The 21,441-nt window shown below is 32.9% G+C and overlaps 1 protein-coding gene across 1 annotated transcript in view; it reads right to left on the bottom strand.

The window, feature by feature from the left end:
- The window catches only part of ldbr (lariat debranching enzyme), a 56,926-nt gene extending 38,657 nt beyond the window's left edge, over nucleotides 1-18,269 (bottom strand). The window contains exons 1-4 of the mRNA XM_089094120.1: nucleotides 18,060-18,269; nucleotides 11,875-12,166; nucleotides 2,556-2,656; nucleotides 616-742 (exon numbers count right to left, since the gene is read on the bottom strand). Of these exons, the coding sequence (XP_088950246.1) occupies nucleotides 616-742; nucleotides 2,556-2,656; nucleotides 11,875-12,166; nucleotides 18,060-18,256 (717 nt within the window). The 5' untranslated portion in view covers nucleotides 18,257-18,269. The remainder of the gene's footprint in view (nucleotides 1-615; nucleotides 743-2,555; nucleotides 2,657-11,874; nucleotides 12,167-18,059) is intronic.
- Between the last annotated feature and the right edge of the window lie 3,172 nt (nucleotides 18,270-21,441).

The following is a 21,441-nucleotide window of genomic DNA, read 5'->3' as shown; positions in this document are numbered from 1 at the left end:
GCACTGGATTCACTAGTCCCAGAGCTATCCATTCACCAAGCCACAATAATGGTATAGCTTATAATTCTTCTTGTGGAAGCATATGAACTTGTTTAAACAGTGTCTTTCTTTCCAACGATTTTCAAATATTTTTATTTTCAAACTAACAAAAGATATTCACCGAATTTCAAAAATGTCACTTGGCGGATGGATAGAATTGAATCCAAGCTATTAAATGATATCAATATTGTCGTCTTCCATTTGATTATGAAAATTATATGAGAGCAGAAAAACAACATACTAAAAATTGAACAGGGAACAGAAACCTTAAATAGAAAGCTTTCTAATTTCAGACTTCATTATCACAACAATAAAATTGGATTAAGCGAACTCAAAAATCTTATGCCGTAGTTTGCTCTCACCTTCATAATCCGTCTTTCCACGAAGATTTCTAATCTTACCTACATATATGAAGGAGGAAGAGAGGAGGGAGAAAGTACCCTTTCAAAATTTACCTGAAGTCCCCCAGGATATCTGGGCCTAAAAAGAGGCTTTTCGAAGCGCCTGTTTGTTATCCAAGCATCTATATAAACATATTTGTAGTGCTAGGTCTAACTCGAAAAAGAAATTCTGTACCTCTGCGTGATTCACTGTGGCCGTAAAACGAACGTGCAAATGAGCAGCAAACCAATGAGCAGGTCTAACATCTTCTAATAGCAGTTCACCAGCGCGACTTCCCAGTGTGTTTTGTTCTACTTCTTCTCTAAGAAACGATGCAGAATTATCAAAGGCAATACAATTTTTAGCAGTGACAGATTAAATTTATATGTTACATTAAACCGACATATTTTATAAAATAATAAGATTCTAATTTGATAATATGCCTGATACAAAGTAGATTTTTACGACTAGTATAATCAAAACAAAAACTAATATAGGCAAGGCCGTATCCAGGGGGGGGGGGGGCTTTAAATATGCCCCTCTCCAGCATTTTTGCTCGACTCGTAAACACGTAATGAAAGGTATAAAAAAAAATTTAATGCGTTTTAAAGTTCTTTTTTTACCACCTCCCGAAAACATAAGCCCCCTTAAAAAAAAGGATACGCCCTTGAATGTAGGATCGAAAGCACTTTATTTTATTAGTGGTAAACACATCGATAGAATCAGTAGAGAGTATTAAAAATAATAATCCTAATACAAAGAATAATTTAGTATAATTAAAACAGTATACTTAAATCAAAGCAGGGTCACTTCCAGATTTGTACTTAGATAGGTATTTAAATTTTAGAGAAGATTAACGGTATTTAAAAGGGCATAAAAACCGTTTTATCAAAAGAGTATAAACAGTATAAAAAGGGGTAAAGCAATAGTTAAAAGGGTTTTAGAAGAGAGGTATTTTAAGAATATTGATGAACAGATGAACATAACTGATTAACAATAGCAATAATCCTGAATAGCAATAGCAGAACTGACATAAAAGCAATGAGTCAAGTTAATATGGTATAGAGTTTCAAATAAGAAATACACGCGGTAAAGGAGTCTGACATTGAACAGGATATTAAAAAAAAATGCAGCTTTAATGCACAATTTCAGAAGGCGTTCTTTGGACCAATTTCAGAGAATATCCCCTGTGCAGTGTTTAAATACCTCTATTACCCCCATTTTCAACAACCGTAAAATTTATTTGTACAGGCTAACAAACATCGTGATAAGGTTTGGTAAACGTTGACCGCTTGTGAATGAACATTAAATATGATTTGGATCTCTTCTTCTTAAGCCAAATTAGTCTTCTTATATATTAGTAATAAGTCTTCTTCAGTCTCTTGAAGATTCTTCTTAGTAACAACTCTTGTTAAGACAAACGCTGTAATAATGTTTGGCATACACATAACATTTGTGAGTAAACATTAAATTTGATTTGGAATTGCAAATAAGATTGGATCTCTTCTTCTAAAGTCAAATTAAGCTTCTTAAGCTTTAGGTCTTCTTAAATATTATTAATAAGACTTCTTAAGTCTCTTCTTAAGACGAACGTTGTGATAATGTTTGGCAAACATTTAACATTTGTGAGTGAACATTATATATGGTTTGGAATTACAAATAAGATCGGATCTCTTCTTTTTAAGCCAAATTAGCCTTCTTAAGACAAACATTGTGATAATGTTCAGCAAAAATTTAACGTTTTTGAGCGAGCATCAGGTCAAATTTGAAACTTCTGAAGTCAAATTGGAAAAGCGTGCAATCCGTATAAAAGGGATTAACTTTTCGTGTATATTTAGATCTTAAATATCAAATTAACTCAAATTGTAGATACAAATGGCAGGTTTATTATAAATAAAAATAAAACAAAAATAAAAACATGACAAAAACGAAGACCAAATGTAACATAAAAAACTTTAAAAAAGGAACATAGCTCATTTCAATTGATGTAGACTAATGTATTCTTAAGTTGAAAAAAAAAAAAATGATTAAGTTACTGTTTAGCTATTGAAACAGTCAGCAGCAAAAAAAAAAAAAAATAAAAAAGAATAATAAAAGATGCAAAAATTAGTTCAAATAGTTTTCAAGTAACTTACCTAAAAAATTCTTTATACCGCAAAAGATTATTCTTGTCGCCATAGTTATAAATGCCACGTGGCCAGTCATGGGTTATCAAAATGTCGATTTTTCCAGTCAACTAAAAAAAATAATAATAAAAACTTAAATAGCAACTTTGACAGTTATACTGACAGAGGCGAATCTACAACATTTTCATTGGGGGTGGGGGGGGGGGGGCAAGAGGGGTCTACTTTCGGATATTCAAGGAGCATGGGCTATATAATAATTTTTCTTCACATTACTGGGGAGGCAACTGTCCCCCTTGCCCCTCCCAAACGACGCCCCTGTATACTGATACGCTGTCGTGGCATGGATATGTGCAAAGAGGTCCAACCATTGAGGGAGGGGAGAGTGTGTTTTAAATGACAATTGATGAAAATTCTTTCATCAATTGGGAGGCTTATTTTGTGCATAAAATCCCTGTTAAACAAGTTTAGCATTAGCCCTCTCAAGGAGACCCCTCTCAAGTGGTGTGGGATCATTCGTGACAACTGATTGTCAAAATAATATTTGGTAAGTAGTCCATTGACAAATATCCTTTTCGTATAGAAAAGGATCTCTTCTTTTTAAGCCAAATTAGAGTAATATAACAAAAGCAGGAATACCACTACAAAATCGCACTTTTTAGTAAAGGAGACGGATTAAATTGTGGAAAGATCCTAAGGAATCACCCTATGGTATATTGAAATACAGGAAAACATTCAATGGAAGTATATTTTTCAAGGGAAATTTGTCTTCTGAGAATGGACCAGTCATCCTCGTTGCTTCATGTATTTGTCAATTATGATCTAATTATTTTTTTTTCAAGAGATATTAATCAAATATTGTGCAAAACTCATATGCTTTTTGAGGTCTTAACAAGAGCCATTCTTTCAGCTGGGCAGTTCGAGACTCAAAAGACGAAAGTATGTCACTCCCACTATATCTTCGGACAATAGCCGTACAAACTATCGTGGAAGGTAAAGAAAGAATCAGAGATGGTGACTTTATACAACTCTCCTGAAAGTTGACAATTAATTCACCCTAATCACATTGGAAATACAGATATACAATAGAACCCAATCAATAAAGAAGAACAAGTAGCATTGCCTCAAACCTCTTTAATCCATGCTCAAGATTTTTTTACGCTTTTTTTACACTTTTTTTTAAATTTTCGCTATTTTACAGCGAGAAAAAAGTTTATATTTCTGAAGCGTATATAGAAACCATCTCTACACAGTTGTCGAGCTACCTAGTATCTATAATATTTCATAAATACCGTAATTAACAAACTATAACTCGTTTCTCACTATTATTGAAGAAAACACAAAATTTTACAAAGTAAGAAATATTTCAAGAACAAGGATTATAAAAGCCAAAAATTCAGAACTTAAGACTAGGTTTTCTATGGGCCTCATTTTTTATATACTCAATCAGCAGAGAGCATTTCCAAAAAAACTGCAAAAAAGGAGCTAAACTATAATCTCCCTCCTCCCGTATATCCCACACTATGTACCTCCATGTCACTGTATAGAGCGTTTGACAATTAAAGTCTATTATCAGGAGGAGTTTAAATCTCTTTATTCTACCATTTAAAAGACTTATAAGGTATTTGAGACAAGCAAATGTAGCCTTTATACTGCTGCATAATTCCATCTAATCCTGGGTTCATATAAATGGGATTTTCCTAAAAGCAACAAGGATTATTTGGCCAAATAATGCAATAACTATAACCATACCTGACCATTTGACGAAATTTTGGCGATTTTTCGAGTTATTTTGAAAAGCAAAATAAATATTGGAAAATTGTTTTTTTACTATAAAAAATTGTTTGATTTTGTATTTCAAAGTTCATAACCCCACGAGAATAAGCTACAAAACCCTAATTGGTAACTTAGTTTTGAAAACCAAGAAAGTGTTTATAGACAAAATGTGAAATTATACTTTGTAAGAATTGCAGGCACTTGATTCAAATTTGTTCTATTGTGGCAGATAACAGTTCAGTCTCATACATATTTTGCTGCCTCTTCAATCTATCAATAAAGAGCAGGCTAAAACCCAAAACTACACGAAACCCTTCCGTGAGGCTCTAAGGTCATAGTATAAAACAGGAGAAGAGGAAAAAAAAAGACACTTTAATCATACTAAAACAAAACAATAAATGAGAGAAAAATACAGAAAATAAACAAATATAAGAAGAAGAAAATAAAGACAAGAAGAGAAAGCTACTATGTTCCTTCTACGCTAGCATAAAGGCACAGAATTCAAAATCAACAAATGTTCACCAGCCCATCAACTCAGTTAAATATCCAATAGCTCCATAAGAAGCTGGAAATCCTAAATATATGAAATTTCATAAGCTTTCCAAGCGTCAATATACCGACTGCAACTCTGACTCCGGAAAATTTAAACGTAAATGCTCCGAGTCCGAGCTGTAATACTTAAATAACTATCACATTTATTTCATATTCCTCAGAAACAAGATTGTTTTGGTAATATCTTTTTTTCATAGATTCCCGGAGATCAGATTTAATCACCGCTCAGTGTTTAGAAGTCTTCAGTGTTTCTGTTCAGAAACACTGAACAGCCTTTATGTGTTTCCATAGCTCTAACTCCTATGAGTCTTACATTATTTCTTTTACTCCGACTCCATTCAGCAAAAATTTACCAAGACTCCGACTCCAAAGGCCTACAATTAAGTCTTTTAAACCGCCACACCCGTGAATTTTGTCTGTGTAATCATTGTTTGTTAAAAGGTCATAAGGTGTATGTTCTTTACGAAACGTGCAATTTTACGACCAGCATACAGCTGTAAGTTGCACCAAAAGGACTTATATCATTGAGATCATTAGTTCAGATATATCCATTTACCAAGTGAAATTTTGAATAAGATTTTTTCTAAAGAAAACGATCTAAACTTCCTTAAAAAGTCTAAGAATCTTCCTACTGTCTTAAATTTTTCAATCTAAAAAATACAAGGCAAAATTAAAAAATATGGATAAAACTTAATATCAGCTACCAAATGATGGCGAAATCGTTGTCTTACACGGAAACAATTACACATACGAATGCAAAAAGGCAAAACACCAAAACCTTAAACAGGAAATATAAGTAACGAGATTCATAAGCTCCCTAAAGGCATCTAGTACTTTTTAAATATTTTATTTTATAGATGGCGTTTAAAAAGTCCTTAAACAGCATCTGCAATTTTCTATATAATTAGATTAGACTATTAAGCCAACGCAGTGAGCAATAGCCCGGAAGCACTATCAACAACAAAACAGATAAACTCTTGTCATTTTAGCGAGTGAAACTATTCTAGAGAACTTAACGATAAACTTATTCTTTCATTATAGTTGTTTCTCTATTAGACGAATTTAATGACTGAGAAAAATTAAAGCCATAGTCAATGTTTTACAAATTAAAAGCGAAAACTGACTTGAAGTAGAAATGGTGCTTTTATTGAAGCCAAGATTATTTCTCATTTAGTTATAAATGTACCTTATATGATCAAAAAGTGGCTGTTGACACTAGGGTGCATTCAGAGGGCTATATTTCGGTTCCTTACTGATTGCAGTCAATTATACAAGGGAAATCATCTAATGGAAGTACATTTTTAAAGGGAAAGTTGTCTTCTCAGAATAGATGAACCATGCTCGTTTACTACTACTACTACTAACAACTCCCCACAGCACCAAGCCGCCTGAGGCCAACAGAGCTACGCACGCTCCTCCTCCACCTCAATCTATTCAAAGCCTCCCTTTTTACACCCGCACACGAAGTTCCCATTTCCTTTAAATCTTTTTTTATGACGTCCTCCCCCCCCCCCCAGCTGGGGACGACCTGCTTTCCGTTTAGCCCTAGATGGTTGGCCGAAAAGAACAATCTTCGTAAATCTGTCATCCTTCATCCGCACAACGTACCCTAGCCACCTCAACCTTTATTTCACTATAGTCCTAAAGAGCGGTATTGAACCACATTTTTCGTATAGCCTATTGTTTGAAATAAGGTCAGTCAGCCGGGTACCCAGAATAATCCTTAAGCAATTTCTCTCGAAATCATCTAGCAAATCTTCATCCACTTTTCCGAGCGTCCATGCTTCAGAGCCATATTTGACCACTGTCATCACTGTAGCTTATAAGATTCTAATCTTGGTTTGCAGACTTATCTTCCTATTCTTCCAGACTTTTTTTAACTGTGAAAAAACACCCTGAGCCTTGGCTATTCTATTTTTAATATCTTCACTGATCCCACCATCTTTACTAATAATACTACCAAGGTAAGTGAAGCTGCCCACCTGATCAATCTTTTCATTACCCAACGTCACCTTTCCATCTTTACTTATTCCTAGCCTTAGTGACTTAGTCTTCCTAACATTAATTTTCAAACCAATTCTAGCACCCTGAACTCGCAAAACCTCTAAAACTTCATTCATTTTGCTCACACTTTCATCTAGGATGCTTAAATCATCATTATAATCCAAGTCCAGGAGACTTTTCCTCCCCATTTGATTCCGTTGTCTCCCATTGCCTTTCCTGTGCTCCTTAAAACAAAGTCAATCAGAATAAACTCTGCAAAGGGGGATAGAACACAACCCTGCTTAACACCTGATTTAATACAAAATCAGCTGCTAGCTTCATTTCCTGCCTTAAACGCAGCGGTGTTATTCTCGTACATAGCACTAATCACTTTAATGTGTTTGTCTGGTATACCATACAAGGATAAATCCGTTACTAAAGGTCTTCTATCAACAGAATCGAACGCTTGCTCATAATCAATAAAACTGAGGACAAAAGGTGTTTGAAAACTCAGGCACTTTTCAATTATTAACCTAACGAGTGAAAATTTGGTTGACACATCCTCTACCTTTTCTAGAACCGCACTGTTCTTCTCTTAAAACTTTGTCTACGGCATCTCTCAGTCTAAAAAGTATCATATTACTAAGTAATTTATTACCTATAGAGACCAGACTAATGCCTCGATAATTACCACACTCACTTTTATCACCTTTCTTATAAAGTGGCTTAATTAAGGTTTTCCTAAAATCGTTAGGTACTTCCCCTTTTTCAAAAATCCTATTCATAATCTTGAGTAACTGATTTCTAACCTCAGAGCCACCATATTTAAGAAACTCATTTACCACACTATCACCACCTGGAGCCTTATTATTCTTTAATCCTTTTAGTACTGTTGCTAATTCTTCCTCACAAAACAAATCTTCCTTCACATCCAAGTTATCACAAACTTTTTCATTTCCCTCCATATCTTTTCCTGCATCTCTACCTCGGTTAAACAAATTCTCAAAATATTCAGCCTATCTCTCTTTAGTTTTTTTCCTTATCGCTAATTGCGACCCCATTCCTATCTTTAACTGGGCCAAGTCCGGATTGACTACTCCCTCTCAATTTGTTAACGTGCCAGTACAATATTTTACTATTATACCGTCTAGCTGCTTCTTCCAGATGCTCGGCAATTTTATCCATGGCCTCCACTTCACACCTCCTTAGTTCATATTTTAATGCTTTCTCAACTTTCTTTACATTTCTTTTGTTTTCATACGATCTATCACTCAGATAATTCGTGTACAAGTCCTTTCTCCTTTCTATTAAACATAAAGCTTTTTCGCTAATATTCTTAGCTGAAGTTCTAGCTTTCTTCCCTAATACACTTTCCGCAACTTCACAAATTATTTTTCTAAAATTATTCCAACCTTCTTCCATATTATCAAATTTTAAACTCTCAAAATTAGTATTCAACTGTTCTTGGAAAGTTTCTCTCAAATTCTCATCCTGGAGTCTACCAACATCATAACTTGAGTGAATCCCTATGAAGAAGTATGCTTGCACGAAGGGGTTATTTCCCCTATTATAGGAGGAAACAACAACTAAGAATTTTTTATTGTACTTAGTCAAGAAAACGCAGATTTTGAGGCCCGAAGGGTCGGATCAATGCGCAATCATTTCGAGTGAGTGTTCACAGAAGTCTGAACACTCACTAAAACGCCAGATTTGCTTCAAAAATTAAAGCATACGTTACACATTAAACACACGTGAACCACATTTGCTAAATCAAATTTATTTTTGAATTGATTAAGAATTAACATTTTGTCTTTTGAGTAAATACAGCTGAGTTGATTTAATGAGTACATTAGTATTTTTATATCCCCCGTCCCCTGCTACGCGTATGTTCTAGAGTTCAGAGAGGCTGTCAACCATATTGAGGGGCTTTTCAATATTAAACGGTGCGATTTTGGGGTTTCTTATAAAAATCCCTGGAATTTTAGGTCTAGGAAAAGTTTGTCTTAAAGTGGCATTTGGACTATTTCTTTTATACCTTTTGGTATAAGGACAACCGATGTGATCAGACTCTAGTTTTCTAAAGGAAATGCTTAAAGGTAAAGGTCTACATCTCTTCCAAAACGTTTAATTTATTTGAATTTAATAAATTTGTTTTACTACTCGACCAATATTAACCGTAATCTTACTGACTTCTGCAAAAGATTTATCCAACTGACTCAACGCCGTGTAGTTACATCGTTGCCCAGTTATCTACTACTTACCTAATATTAGTTTAAGTAATACTAATATACTAATTTAAGTAATACTAATACTAGTTTAATTACTAGTTATCTACTAGTTTAATAACGTAATGCTTATGACGTTTCTGTAAACGTACTATGTTTTACATGCATACTCTTTATACGCGGAGGAAGTTCTTTTTATTATTATTTTTTTTTTTGTAACATGTAGAATAAACGAAATAAGCCAACTAGATACTTATTGGCAAGAACATTTTATGAGTCTCGAAAAAAAGAAGAAAAGAGTAACAATTATGCATTCGTGCAATGATAATGATGAAGTTTTTTAGGAGGAAGACATGAAGATGGCCACCAAATTAATTTGGTCAGAAAAAGGTATTTTATCAGTGAATATCACAAACAAATGAAAGTCCGACATACTTAATAGTAGCCTAAAAAAAGAAGCTAAATTCATAAACAAAACATATTTAGAGTTCATGTCTACCCATAAAAGTCCACTAATGGTTTTATATGCCTTAAATTTCTTTTGGAACCTGAAGTAAATCACTATCGAGAGAATACAAAATAAATAATTAAACGATAAATGTTCACTCACCACCTCTAAATTCCGTCTCACCTTACCACCCTCCACAATGCGTTTTGCTGTACAAAATTGAGTCCATTAAACAGAGACGTTGACCGCAATTCTACATATATATATATATATATTTTTTAAATTGGTATTAAAATATGGATATCGACTGGTAAACAATCTGGAGAATGATCAGCCTGTAGGTAAAATCCGTCAACCCCCTCTTACCCCTGAAAAAAAAAAAACAGGATATTGGGTTGTGATTTTTCACTTGCACATTGTGTTTTACAAGTCAATGTAAAAAAAAATGAATGAGCAAAGTCTTTTTTAAATTTTGATCTACTGTAGGGTTGAAGTTAATAATGAGTTGGAGGGATCTTCAAGGGGTACAAAATTAACAGGTATTCAAACATAAAACTAAAGGCGTTTAGTCCTTGCAGTAAATTTTAAGAGTTTTTTAACCTTGTAAATTTCAGACATGCAACACTTTATGCTTGTTATCACCTGGAATTCAGAAAATTACCCCTATCACCTTTTGAAGAGAGTTGTAGTACTCCCTATAAGTCGAAAAAATCAGTAATGGCTTCGAGTACGCAGAAATTTGTTCCATTTTTGTCCTTTTTTATTCAGACGTTGTGTTCATGCTTTGCTTGCAAAGCTTTTAATCTCTGAAGCGAACATATCCCCCGCAAAAAAAATCTATTAATTCAATTTATATTTAGTTATGTTAATGTATAATTATATTTATACTTAATTAATTTAATTAATATTTAATGTATTAATTTATAAGATTTAGTTTAATTCTTAAAATTTTAAAGACAAAAACTGCATATTTTCTTATCTGGTTCCAAATATGAGAGAATTCAATGGGTTTTCATCTGAAATTCTGAGTTAACCCTTGGTTACCCCTAAATGGGGACCGTGCTCCATTGCAGGTCATATTGCAACCTTTTCCCTAAAACAAGCGTTGCAATAGAGATTGTCCTGCTCTGATTCTTAGTTTTCAAGATATTAACTTGTGGCCCTTTAAGTTCAAATATCCTGCATAAGATTCAAAACAATCTGCAAGTATAAGCTGCCAAAGGCCGCTTTATTATTACCGAAATTTGGCTAGCAGTAATTTGACCCACTCATATTTTTTCATAGAATTTTCTGATTGGCCAACAATATAAATGGAAAATTATGATTGGCTCAAAATAGCGCTAGCTAAATCTGGATACAAGTAAAATCTAATTGTGAATGGGCTTTTTATTTTACTGCATGAAAAAAATTAAAATATCTTTAAAAAGAACAAGTGCTTTCTTGTGACTGATTTCTATTCTCTAAAAATCTATAAAGCTCGCTCAATTAACAACAAATCAAATGTTTTACAAGATATTTAATTTGCCTATACTTTATTTATTCTAAGCTTATGCTACAATTTTAAGTATATATTTTTAGTTTTGTTAAATTATTTTGTTCAGCAAAATTAAATTATATTTAAAAAGAAGCAAGTCCATTCTTGTTTCTGATTTTTGTTTTCTGAACTTCTGCGATTCTCGATCAATGTCTAATAATATTTCGTGAATGTTCAACAAGCTTTTGAATTTCCCCAAGCTTTCTTTTTATTGTAAACTTATGCTGCAATTTAAATTACATTGTTTTTAAACTTTTATAAACTGTTTTATTCATCAATATTAAAATAATGTTTGAAAAAGCAAGTCCTTTCTCATTACTGACCATTGTCTTCCTAACTTCTACCAAGCTCGTTAAATTTTCAATATTTTACAAGGTTTTTAATTTACATGTACTTTATTTATTCTAAGCTTATGCTGCACTTGTAAATACTTATTTTTAATTTTATCAAGTTGAGAACTTACTTTTCTTAATCTAAAAAAGTCCAGGTTTCTAACATGATAAACACTTCGTAACTATAGTGCTATTGTTATATGGGGGTAATTCATGTTTCCCTTTCAAATAATATGGTCCTTTGTAAATGACTTTGTAAATGGTCCTTTGTTAATTTTATCAAATTGAGAACTTACTTGTCTTAATCTAAAAACGTCCAGGTTTCTAACATGATAAACACTTCGTATAGTGCTATTGTTATATGGGGGTAATTCATGTCTCCCTTTCAAATAATGTGGTCCTTTGTAAATGCCTTTGTTAATTGCTTTTGTTATTCCTTTGTAAATGGTCCTTTGTTAATTTTATCAAATTGAGAACTTACTTGTCTTAATCTAAAAACGTCCAGGTTTCTAACATGATAAACACTTCGTATAGTGCTATTGTTATATGGGGGTAATTCATGTCTCCCTTTCAAATAATGTGGTCCTTTGTAAATGCCAGAAAGGCCTGCTATTCGTAAGCCACGAAATTGTACCACTCCTGCATACCCCATATAATAGATACCAGGGGCAACCCAGCCCCCGTAGGGAAGTTCTTGTAAATAGTTGGAAGCTTCGTGATTACCGCCAATAAAAACTGTTAGAATTGGAGCTCTCTTTTCACCAGAATAATACCTACAAATTAGGAATTGCATAAAGACATTTATTCAGAAGAAAAAACAGACGTAGAAACACAAAACGACACCAAAATGCACACTGAGTTCTTACTTCTATATTAATTCAACCACAAAACGATAGATCTAAAAATGCACAAAATGCACATTGAGTTCTTACTTCAATATTAATTCAACCACAAAACGATAGAACTAAAAATGCTCAAAATGCACATTGAGTTCTTACTTCTATATTAATTCAGCAACAAAACGATAGAACTAAAAATGCACATTGAGTTCTTACTTCTATATTAATTCAGCCACAAAACGACGCCAAAATGCACATTGAGTTCTTACTTCTATATTAATTCAGCCAGAAAACGATAGATCTAAAATGCACAAAATGCACATTGAGTTCTTACTTCTATATTAATTCAACCACAAAACGATAGATCTAAAAATGCACAAAATGCACATTGAGTTCTTACTTCAATATTAATTCAACCACAAAACGATAGAACTAAAAATGCACAAAATGCACATTGAGTTCTTACTTCTATATCAATTCAACCACAAAATTATAGAACTAAAACTGCACAAAATGCACATTGAGTTCTTACTTCTATATTAATTCAGCCACAAAACGATAGAACTAAAAATGCACAAAATGCACTTTGAGTTCTTACTTCTATACTAATTCAACCACAAAACGATAGAACTAAAAATGCACATTGAGTTCTTACTGCAATATTAATTCAACCACAAAACGATAGAACTAAAAATGCACAAAATGCACATTGAGTTCTTACTTCTATATTAATTCAACCACTAAACGATAGATCTAAAAATGCACAAAATGCACATTGAGTTCTTACTTCAATATTAATTCAACCAAAAAACGATAGAACTAAAAATGCACAAAATGCACATTGAGTTCTTACTTCTATATCAATTCAACCACTAAATTATAGATCTAAAACTGCACAAAATGCACATTGAGTTCTTAATTCTATATTAATTCAACCACAAAACGATAGAACTAAAAATGCACAAAATGCACTTTGAGTTCTTAATTCTATACTAATTCAAACACAAAACGATAGAACTAAAAATGCAAATTGAGTTCTTACTGCAATATTAATTCAACCACAAAACGATAGAACTAAAAATGCACAAAATGCACATTGAGTTCTTAATTCTATATTAATTCAACCACTAAACGACGCCAAAATGCACATTGAGTTCTTACTATTCAACCACAAAACGATAGATCTAAAAATGCACAAAATGCACATTGAGTTCTTACTTCTATATTAATTCAACCACAAAACGATAGATCTAAAAATGCACAAAATGCACATTGAGTTCTTACTTCAATATTAATTCAACCACAAAATGCACATTGAGTTCTTACTTCTATATTAATTCAACCACTAAACGATAGATCTAAAAATGCACAAAATGCACATTGAGTTCTTACTTCAATATTAATTCAACCAAAAAACGATAGAACTAAAAATGCTCAAAATGCACATTGAGTTCTTAATTATATATTAATTCAACCACAAAACGATAGAACTAAAAATGCACATTGAGTTCTTACTTCTATATTAATTGAACCACAAAACGATAGATCTAAAAATGCACAAAATGCACATTGAGTTCTTACTTCTATATTAATTCAACCACAAAACGATAGAACTAAAAATGCTCAAAATGCACATTGAGTTCTTACTTCTATATTAATTCAACCACAAAACGATAGAACTAAAAATGCACATTGAGTTCTTACTTCTATATTAATTGAACCACAAAACGATAGACCTAAAAATACACAAAATGCACATTGAGTTCTTACTTCTATATTAATTCAGCCACAAAACGATAGAACTAAAAATGCACATTGAGTTCTCACTTCTATATTAATTGAACCACAAAACGATAGACCTAAAAATGCACAAAATGCATTTTATCTTACTTCTATATTAATTCAACCACAAAACAATAGAACTAAAAATGCTCAAAATGCCCATTGAGTTCTTACTTCTATATTAATTCAACCACAAAACGATAGAACTAAAAATGCACATTGAGTTCTTACTTCTATATTAATTGAACCACAAAACGATAGATCTAAAAATACACAAAATGCACATTGAGTTCTTACTTCAATATTAATTCAACCAAAAAACGATAGAACTAAAAATGCACAAAATGCACATTGAGTTCTTACTTCTATATTAATTGAACCACAAAACGATAGACCTAAAAATGCACAAAATGCACATTGAGTTCTTACTTCTATATTAATTCAGCCACAAAACGATAGAACTAAAAATGCACATTGAGTTCTCACTTCTATATTAATTGAACCACAAAACGATAGCCCTAAAAATGCACAAAATGCACATTGAGTTCTTACTTCTATATTAATTCAACCACAAAACGATAGATCTAACTGGATGTTACAAAAGCTTTTGACTTGGTTTGTCATAGCCAAAAAGCTTGGAATGAATTCATCAGTTATATTTATTCTTTGTTTCTGATATGCAAATTCATATTTTTGACCCCAGTTAGGAGATACTTTTTTGGTAATGTCCCAGTTCTTTGTTGACTTAAACAGAGACAGGGGGGGGGAGTTGTCACCATATCTTTGCTTACTTATACCCTGCGCTATCTCATATTTTCACGTCATATTTTATTGGAAAAAAATCTTATATTGAATATGCAGATGAACTAGAATGTATTAGCCATCCAAAGTTTAGCTAAGCTAAATTGACCCACTTTGCTTCCAAGCTGTTTGAAAAAAAATTCCTCAATCTTATTGCTGAATAGTGCAATTGTTTAGTTTTTAATATTGAACATCAAAGCAGCAATCTCAGTTTTGGCTCCATTTTAGTGCACTTTTCGACATTAAGAATAAAATGAAAGCAGATTATGCTAAAATTGTTGCAAATCAAAGCTGATATTCTTTTAAGGCATTGGCTAGAGTCTATTCAAGACTCAAGCATCAAACAGGTTCGTAGACAGTCAACCATGCTTTAATCAATTGATCAACAGAAGCTTTTGATCCAAATGATTGACCGTCTAGGCTATCCTTAAGAAAGTGGTTCCAAGTTTAAATAAGGAAATAATTTGACAGGTGTTGAATAAACCATATGTAAGCATAAAACTTAGCATATACTCTTTTTAACCAAAATTTTGCAAGCTTAGCAAATCAAAATAATGCTATATTAGCAAACAAATCATTTAAACTTGCAAGCTATCTTTTTGAAATAGCTAGTATGATGTGCAGTAGCTACATAAATACCTAGTGACTTGGATTATACATACAGCAGTAATTACCCCCCCCCCATCTTGGATTGGTCTCAAAATCTCAAAAATAATTAAGTATTAAAATACATCTTAGGATTGGGGCTACAGCCCTGTTTAAACAGAGAAATGGTTTTAGAGTATTATTCCTTGACATTTAACTGTATTCTGATGAACCTTGGAAGAGTATCTGCCTAAAAAATCCTATGGTTTATGTTTCCTACCCCCCTCCCCCTCTTCCCAGAAAAAAGTCCAATAGCCCTAATTGTCTAAGGCCTGGGCCTGTGAGTACCAATAATTTAGGTCTTTTTCCATAATGGTTAATCCAACAAGTCCAGTATCTAAGAACAAAGCAGTTAGAGCCTCTTAAGATTTAGACTTCAAACAGGGTAGAGTGGACACAGGAAGCTCACCAATCTATTGGCCACAAGTGGTTTTATCTGATGATTAAATAAAAAAAAAAGTTTTTTTTTACTGAAAGTAAAGAGTGACATTATAACTTAAAACGAACAGAAATTATTCCATTTATGAAAGGGATTGTCCCCTCCTCAACGCCTTGCTCTTTACGCTAAACTTTTTCATTGTTTTAAAAAATAAAGTTGTGAGAAAGAGTCAAACTTTAGCGTAAAGAGCAAGGCGTTGAGGAGGGGACAGCTCCTTTCATATACGGAACAATTTCTGTCCGTTTGATGTTTTAATGTCGCTCCTTACTTTCAGTTAAAAAAAAACTTGTTTTTTTTAAATTTAATTTCTGATCGTTTGTGAATTAATGCAGCTTTGATTTTGACCATACATGAATAATTAAAACGAATTTTACATATTAATTTTACTTTTTTTGGCTAAATGGTTTTCTCGAAATTTTATTCTGACTAAACTTACGAATCAACTTACGTAACGAACTCCTATATCCGTGTATTTGTATTATGTATATTAGGAAGTTCGTCCCCTAGTCAATACCTCGCTCTTTACGGTAAAGTTCAAATTTTGTTCCCATTCTTTAAGAATGACCCCTTAATAATAAAGACCGTTAATTAGAATGAATAGCTCTGATGGAAGTACAAAAAAAATTTTAGCGTAAAGAGCGAGTTAATAACTAGGGGGGGGGGGGGAGAACCCAATCACATACGTAATAATTTCTGTTCTTTTTAAGTTTTTAAGTTGCTCCTTACTTTCAGTTGAAAAAATTGATGTTTCTTTTATTTAGTTTCTGATCGTTTTTTAAATAATGCTGGGAAATCCGGCGCCCCCTTCATAGCAATTTTCCTTCCCCCATGGAAAGATCCTCCCACGTAACATCCGACCCCCCCCCCCAAATACCAGAAAAATCCCCCTGAAAACTTCTTTATACTTCCCAATAACCAATACTTTATGTAAATATTGGGCAAAGTTCATAACTTGCATACCTTCCCCTGGGGACTGTGGTGGATTAAGTCATGCTCAAAGACATAGTTATTGTATTTTTCAACCATGTTAAACAAAATGGCTATCTCAAAATTTTGACTTTGTCACCCAATAAAAATTTGGGTGACTTTGGGAAAAAATCAGCATGGGAGGGGACCTAGTCGCCCTCCTTTTTTGGGTCACTTAAAAAGGGCACTATAACTTTTAATTTCCGTTCGAATGAGCCCTCCCGTGATATTCTAGGACCACTGGGTTGATACGATCACCCCTGGAAAAAAAAAACAAATAGGTAAACATGCATCCATGATCTTTCTTCTGGCAAAAATACAAAATTCCACGTTTTTGCAGATAGGAGCTTGAAACTTCTACAGTAGGGTTCTCTGATACGCTGAATCTGATGGTGATTTTCATTAAAGTTCTATGATTTTTGGGGGGTATTTCCCCCTTTTTTTAAATAAGGCAAATTTTCTCAGGCTTGTAACTTTTTATGTGTAAAACTAAAATGGTTGAAACTTAAATATTTGAAATCAGCATAAAAATCTGATTCTTTTGATGGCATCTACTGGTATCAAAATTCCGTTTTTAGAGTTTTGGTTACTATTGAGCTGGGTTGCTCCTTACTTACAGTTCATTACCACAAACTGTTTGATAAATTACTGTCTAGACCGGTTTAGTTTTTTAAAAATGAAGCTTCAAGCTTTGCACAAAATCCTACAGAATAATGGTACAAACTTCTTATACCATGGTAAGCCTAATTACTTGTCTGCAAGAGAGAAAAATTGGAAAAAAAATTTCCTTTGACTCAAACCTTAGGGTTGAACAATGTGTCAGAATATATATTGTGTTACACAGAGGAAACATATTCCTCTAGCAAATCTTTATCTGTTGGTTGCAATTGCAGAGCCATATCTCCTTCAGCAGGTAGGGAATTATGGCAATAACTGGGACAAAGTCTTTCAGTACCATTTCCTCAAAGAGGAAAGTACATTTAGATAAATTATATACCATGTGAAGTTGCATTATTGAACATACATAGCATTTTTTCACAATTTATATCACTATGAAATTCATGAACAAAAAATTCTTCCTACAAAAAGCTTAGAAACTTTATGCTCCCCCTCCTGAATAATTATTAACTGCAACATGAGTGTGATGGATCTAAAATCCAAAGGATAATCAAGATAATAATCCAAGGTACATACTTGTGAAAGGAGCACATTCCTTTGTACTTGTGTGGTACAGCCATGCAGGCAAGATCTGAAGCATTTCTAACTGACTGAAAGTCTCCACAGCAAATGAGTAAGTCCACTTTAAAATGGCCTCTTGCTTCTTCTTGAGCAATTCTTTCATAAATGACATCCAATTCTCCATGGGCACATCCTTCTACTGCTATTTTCATAGTTACTTTGATTCTGAAATTATTTGAATAGTTATTTTCTAGTATCTAGTTTGATTGGAGCCACGGGATAAGTATATAGCCCTTTTGTTCAACGTAGGCTATTTGAAAGGTCTGGAAATTGTGTCTTTGAGGATAGCAAATTCCCCCAGCCCTTGGGACAAGGGTTGTAAGTTATGCCCTTGGGGTATATAAGATTTTTTATAGAAAGCATGGTCATATCAACTTTGAAGAGGGCTCATTGGATTGGTAATCAGTTGCTCTAGTGATCTTTTTAAGAGTCAGAGTGATTGGAGGGCAATCCAATCACTGTAAAATCAAATTAAAGCAAAAATAAATAGAAGAGAAAATTAAAAACAAAAAGCCATAAAATCGAAAAAAAGCAGATCAACTTTTATTCAAACTCTCATTTAGATTTCATCCATTGCAGCTCTTATTATTTTATTATTAGCTTAGATATTTTCCAAACATGACACACATTTCATAGCCCATAATTAGATTCTGAGCATATGCATTAGAGCCATAGATAGACTCTGAGCATATATGTCAGAGCCATAGTTTTAGATTCTACTTGGTTTTCCATCAGAAACATTTTTCATTGGATGTGCACAAAGACAGAGTCGTGAATCTTGTGTGGTTTTAGATCTGTGTGAAAAACTTTAAAAGCAGAGTATAGGACTTTTCACTACTGTGATTGGAGCATATTTCATGTAAAGTTCCACGGTTTGTAAGTAAAACTATTTGGATGGCAATTAGGACTTTTTTACCTTAAACTCCCTTAATATCACAACTTGGACCAAGATATTGATTTCCATCTTTACAATGCTCTATTATGACTTTTGCTGCCTTTTACATGAGGTTTATTGAGGAAAACATTAAATGCTGGTGTTTCCAATATCAATAAAATCCTAATGAGTATTTCCATTCCAACAAATTCTAATACAAATATAAAACAGATTAATTTAGATATTAATAAATTAGCTAAATCAGTTATGTTTGGAGACTACTCGTGAAGGTGGTTATTAAGTTTTCTACACACTCATTATTAATTCTGCATTTTAACAAATCATTTCTTAACCTGGGGGGTTTAAAGAGGTCATGGGAAGAAAGCAAGAATAAAATATTACTAAACGATTACAAATACAAAATAAAAATTTACAAAAGTTAAGACATACATTAGTGAACAACTGATTAGATAAATTTAACTCCTCTTGTAAGCAGGGTTGTTACTTGTAGCACAAAAGTACCATTTTAGCACTATTTCATCACTGTAGTACATGCTATGTTGAATGTAGCCTTCTTTCTTTAATAAGACCAAATTGAAAATACAGACAAATAAAATGCAATTACATGATGTGTCTCCATCAAAATACATGTCAGAAATTTTTTTATGCATGACAATATTTTAAATATATTGAGATACAGTATGAGCATTTGCATGTACAATTTTCCCATTCAGTGCTCTGCTCTGATCTGCTACATTTTTATTTCTCTATATTAAAAATGATAAAAAAATGAACAAAAAACTAATCTAAGTATACTTAAACAGACTATGTGTACATCCCAGTGCAAGCTCCAACAGGCACAAAAACTTTTTGATTGTACCTACAAAAAATGTTGTGTAGAACACAAACTTGGGCAATTGTAACACTTTAGGAACTGACTGTGGTGGCAACCCTGCTTGTAAGACACTGACCAGGCTACCAAGACATGTTAGCAGATTGTGTTTGTGATATCAAGCAAAAACAGACTGTGCTTCAAAATCAACTCTATGATTTTCTAAATGTAAAAACCAACTGCTGTCACAACTGTGTTCCAGCAACTGCTAGAGTCATGATAATTATATTTGGAAAGAGTATTGGTACTTGCATGACTTTTTTCAGTTTTAAGAGAACTACTTTCTGGATTGTTTGTAGCAGAACCATTTTCAAGCACACCTCCACTTTAATTTACAGTTTGTCCATAAAAATATCAAAATATATAGTTCATTATTGCATGGTTCTGGGTTTGAACAGTGTGTCTCTTAAATTTAGAAATAACTATGTAGCTGGAAGGTTTTAAGTGTTTTCTGAAAAATTGTCAAACCTTTAAAGTGCTCAGTTATTTCTATAATAGTGCATTGCCATTTTTGGTAAAGCTAAAAACCTTTTTGGTATTTTCATTGAAAAAAAGAAAAAAATATCAAAAGAACTCCCCCAGAATTAAAAAAGAAGCATTTTACCTCCCCCATATACTTCTGAGAATTGATGCCACTATATCAGGGAGGGGCAAGGTATAATTGCATTGTAATGATTATTATATTTGGAAAGTCTTGAATGAGGAATCAAATGGTACTGGTCTTTTATCATCTTAGTATTTCCTTCATACTGAGAATGAAGAATGAATATATGCAATAACCACAATTTTAAATGGTTTATTTTTTGTGTTCCATTAACAAAAAGCATAAGGAACTATGTACTTTAGAACCTTTTTTAGGGCTTAAAATAGAATTTCAACTATTATATTTATTGGAAACCCACAAAATCACCAAACTCTTTTATATATATATAGCCTATAAACTATAGCATGTGTCATTAGAGTGGACTGGAATGCAATCAAAACTGCATTAATTATTATATTTGGAATTATTTAGATTAAAAACCTGATGATACATTTATTTTCATCCTATTTGAATTTTTTGTAAGTAGCCCTAACCAAAATTACTAGCATATTTTATCAATGACTATGCCTATCTTAAGAAGACAAGAGGCTCTTCAGTAGGAAGTCCCTTAGCAGTGTCACAGTGCCTAGTCAAAAGCCAATAGCCTAAAACCTTTTTTAGCCCTAATAATTAGCCTATAAGGCAGAGTTTAGTAATCCAACATGTATGGCCTCTACTGACCTAAACATTACTACAACAAAAGCATAGTACAATTTGATTCCTCTCAATCAATATTGTTGTCAAATATACAGGTCACTACCATGACAATTACAGCCCAGATAATCTCCTAACTGGGGCAGACATTGTCAAAGGTTATTTACAAAACTTTACTGATTCTCTTTTAGGTAAAGGTTAAGAGTGACACTTTACTCTTTATTTTTCAGTAGCAGAAAATGGCTACCAAAAATTCTGAAAACTAATTTAAAATAATCATAAATACTTACTTGTCTGATTAATAAAAGTGCATTGCTCTACTTGGCCCCACCAT

Source organism: Artemia sp. Qi Xiang Cuo, chromosome 9, assembly GCF_049724085.1.
Source record: "Artemia sp. Qi Xiang Cuo chromosome 9, ASM4972408v1, whole genome shotgun sequence".
NCBI classification, from domain to species: domain Eukaryota; kingdom Metazoa; phylum Arthropoda; class Branchiopoda; order Anostraca; family Artemiidae; genus Artemia; species Artemia sp. Qi Xiang Cuo.
Note: the sequence above shows the minus strand (reverse complement) of the source record. Positions and strands in the feature narration are given on the sequence as shown.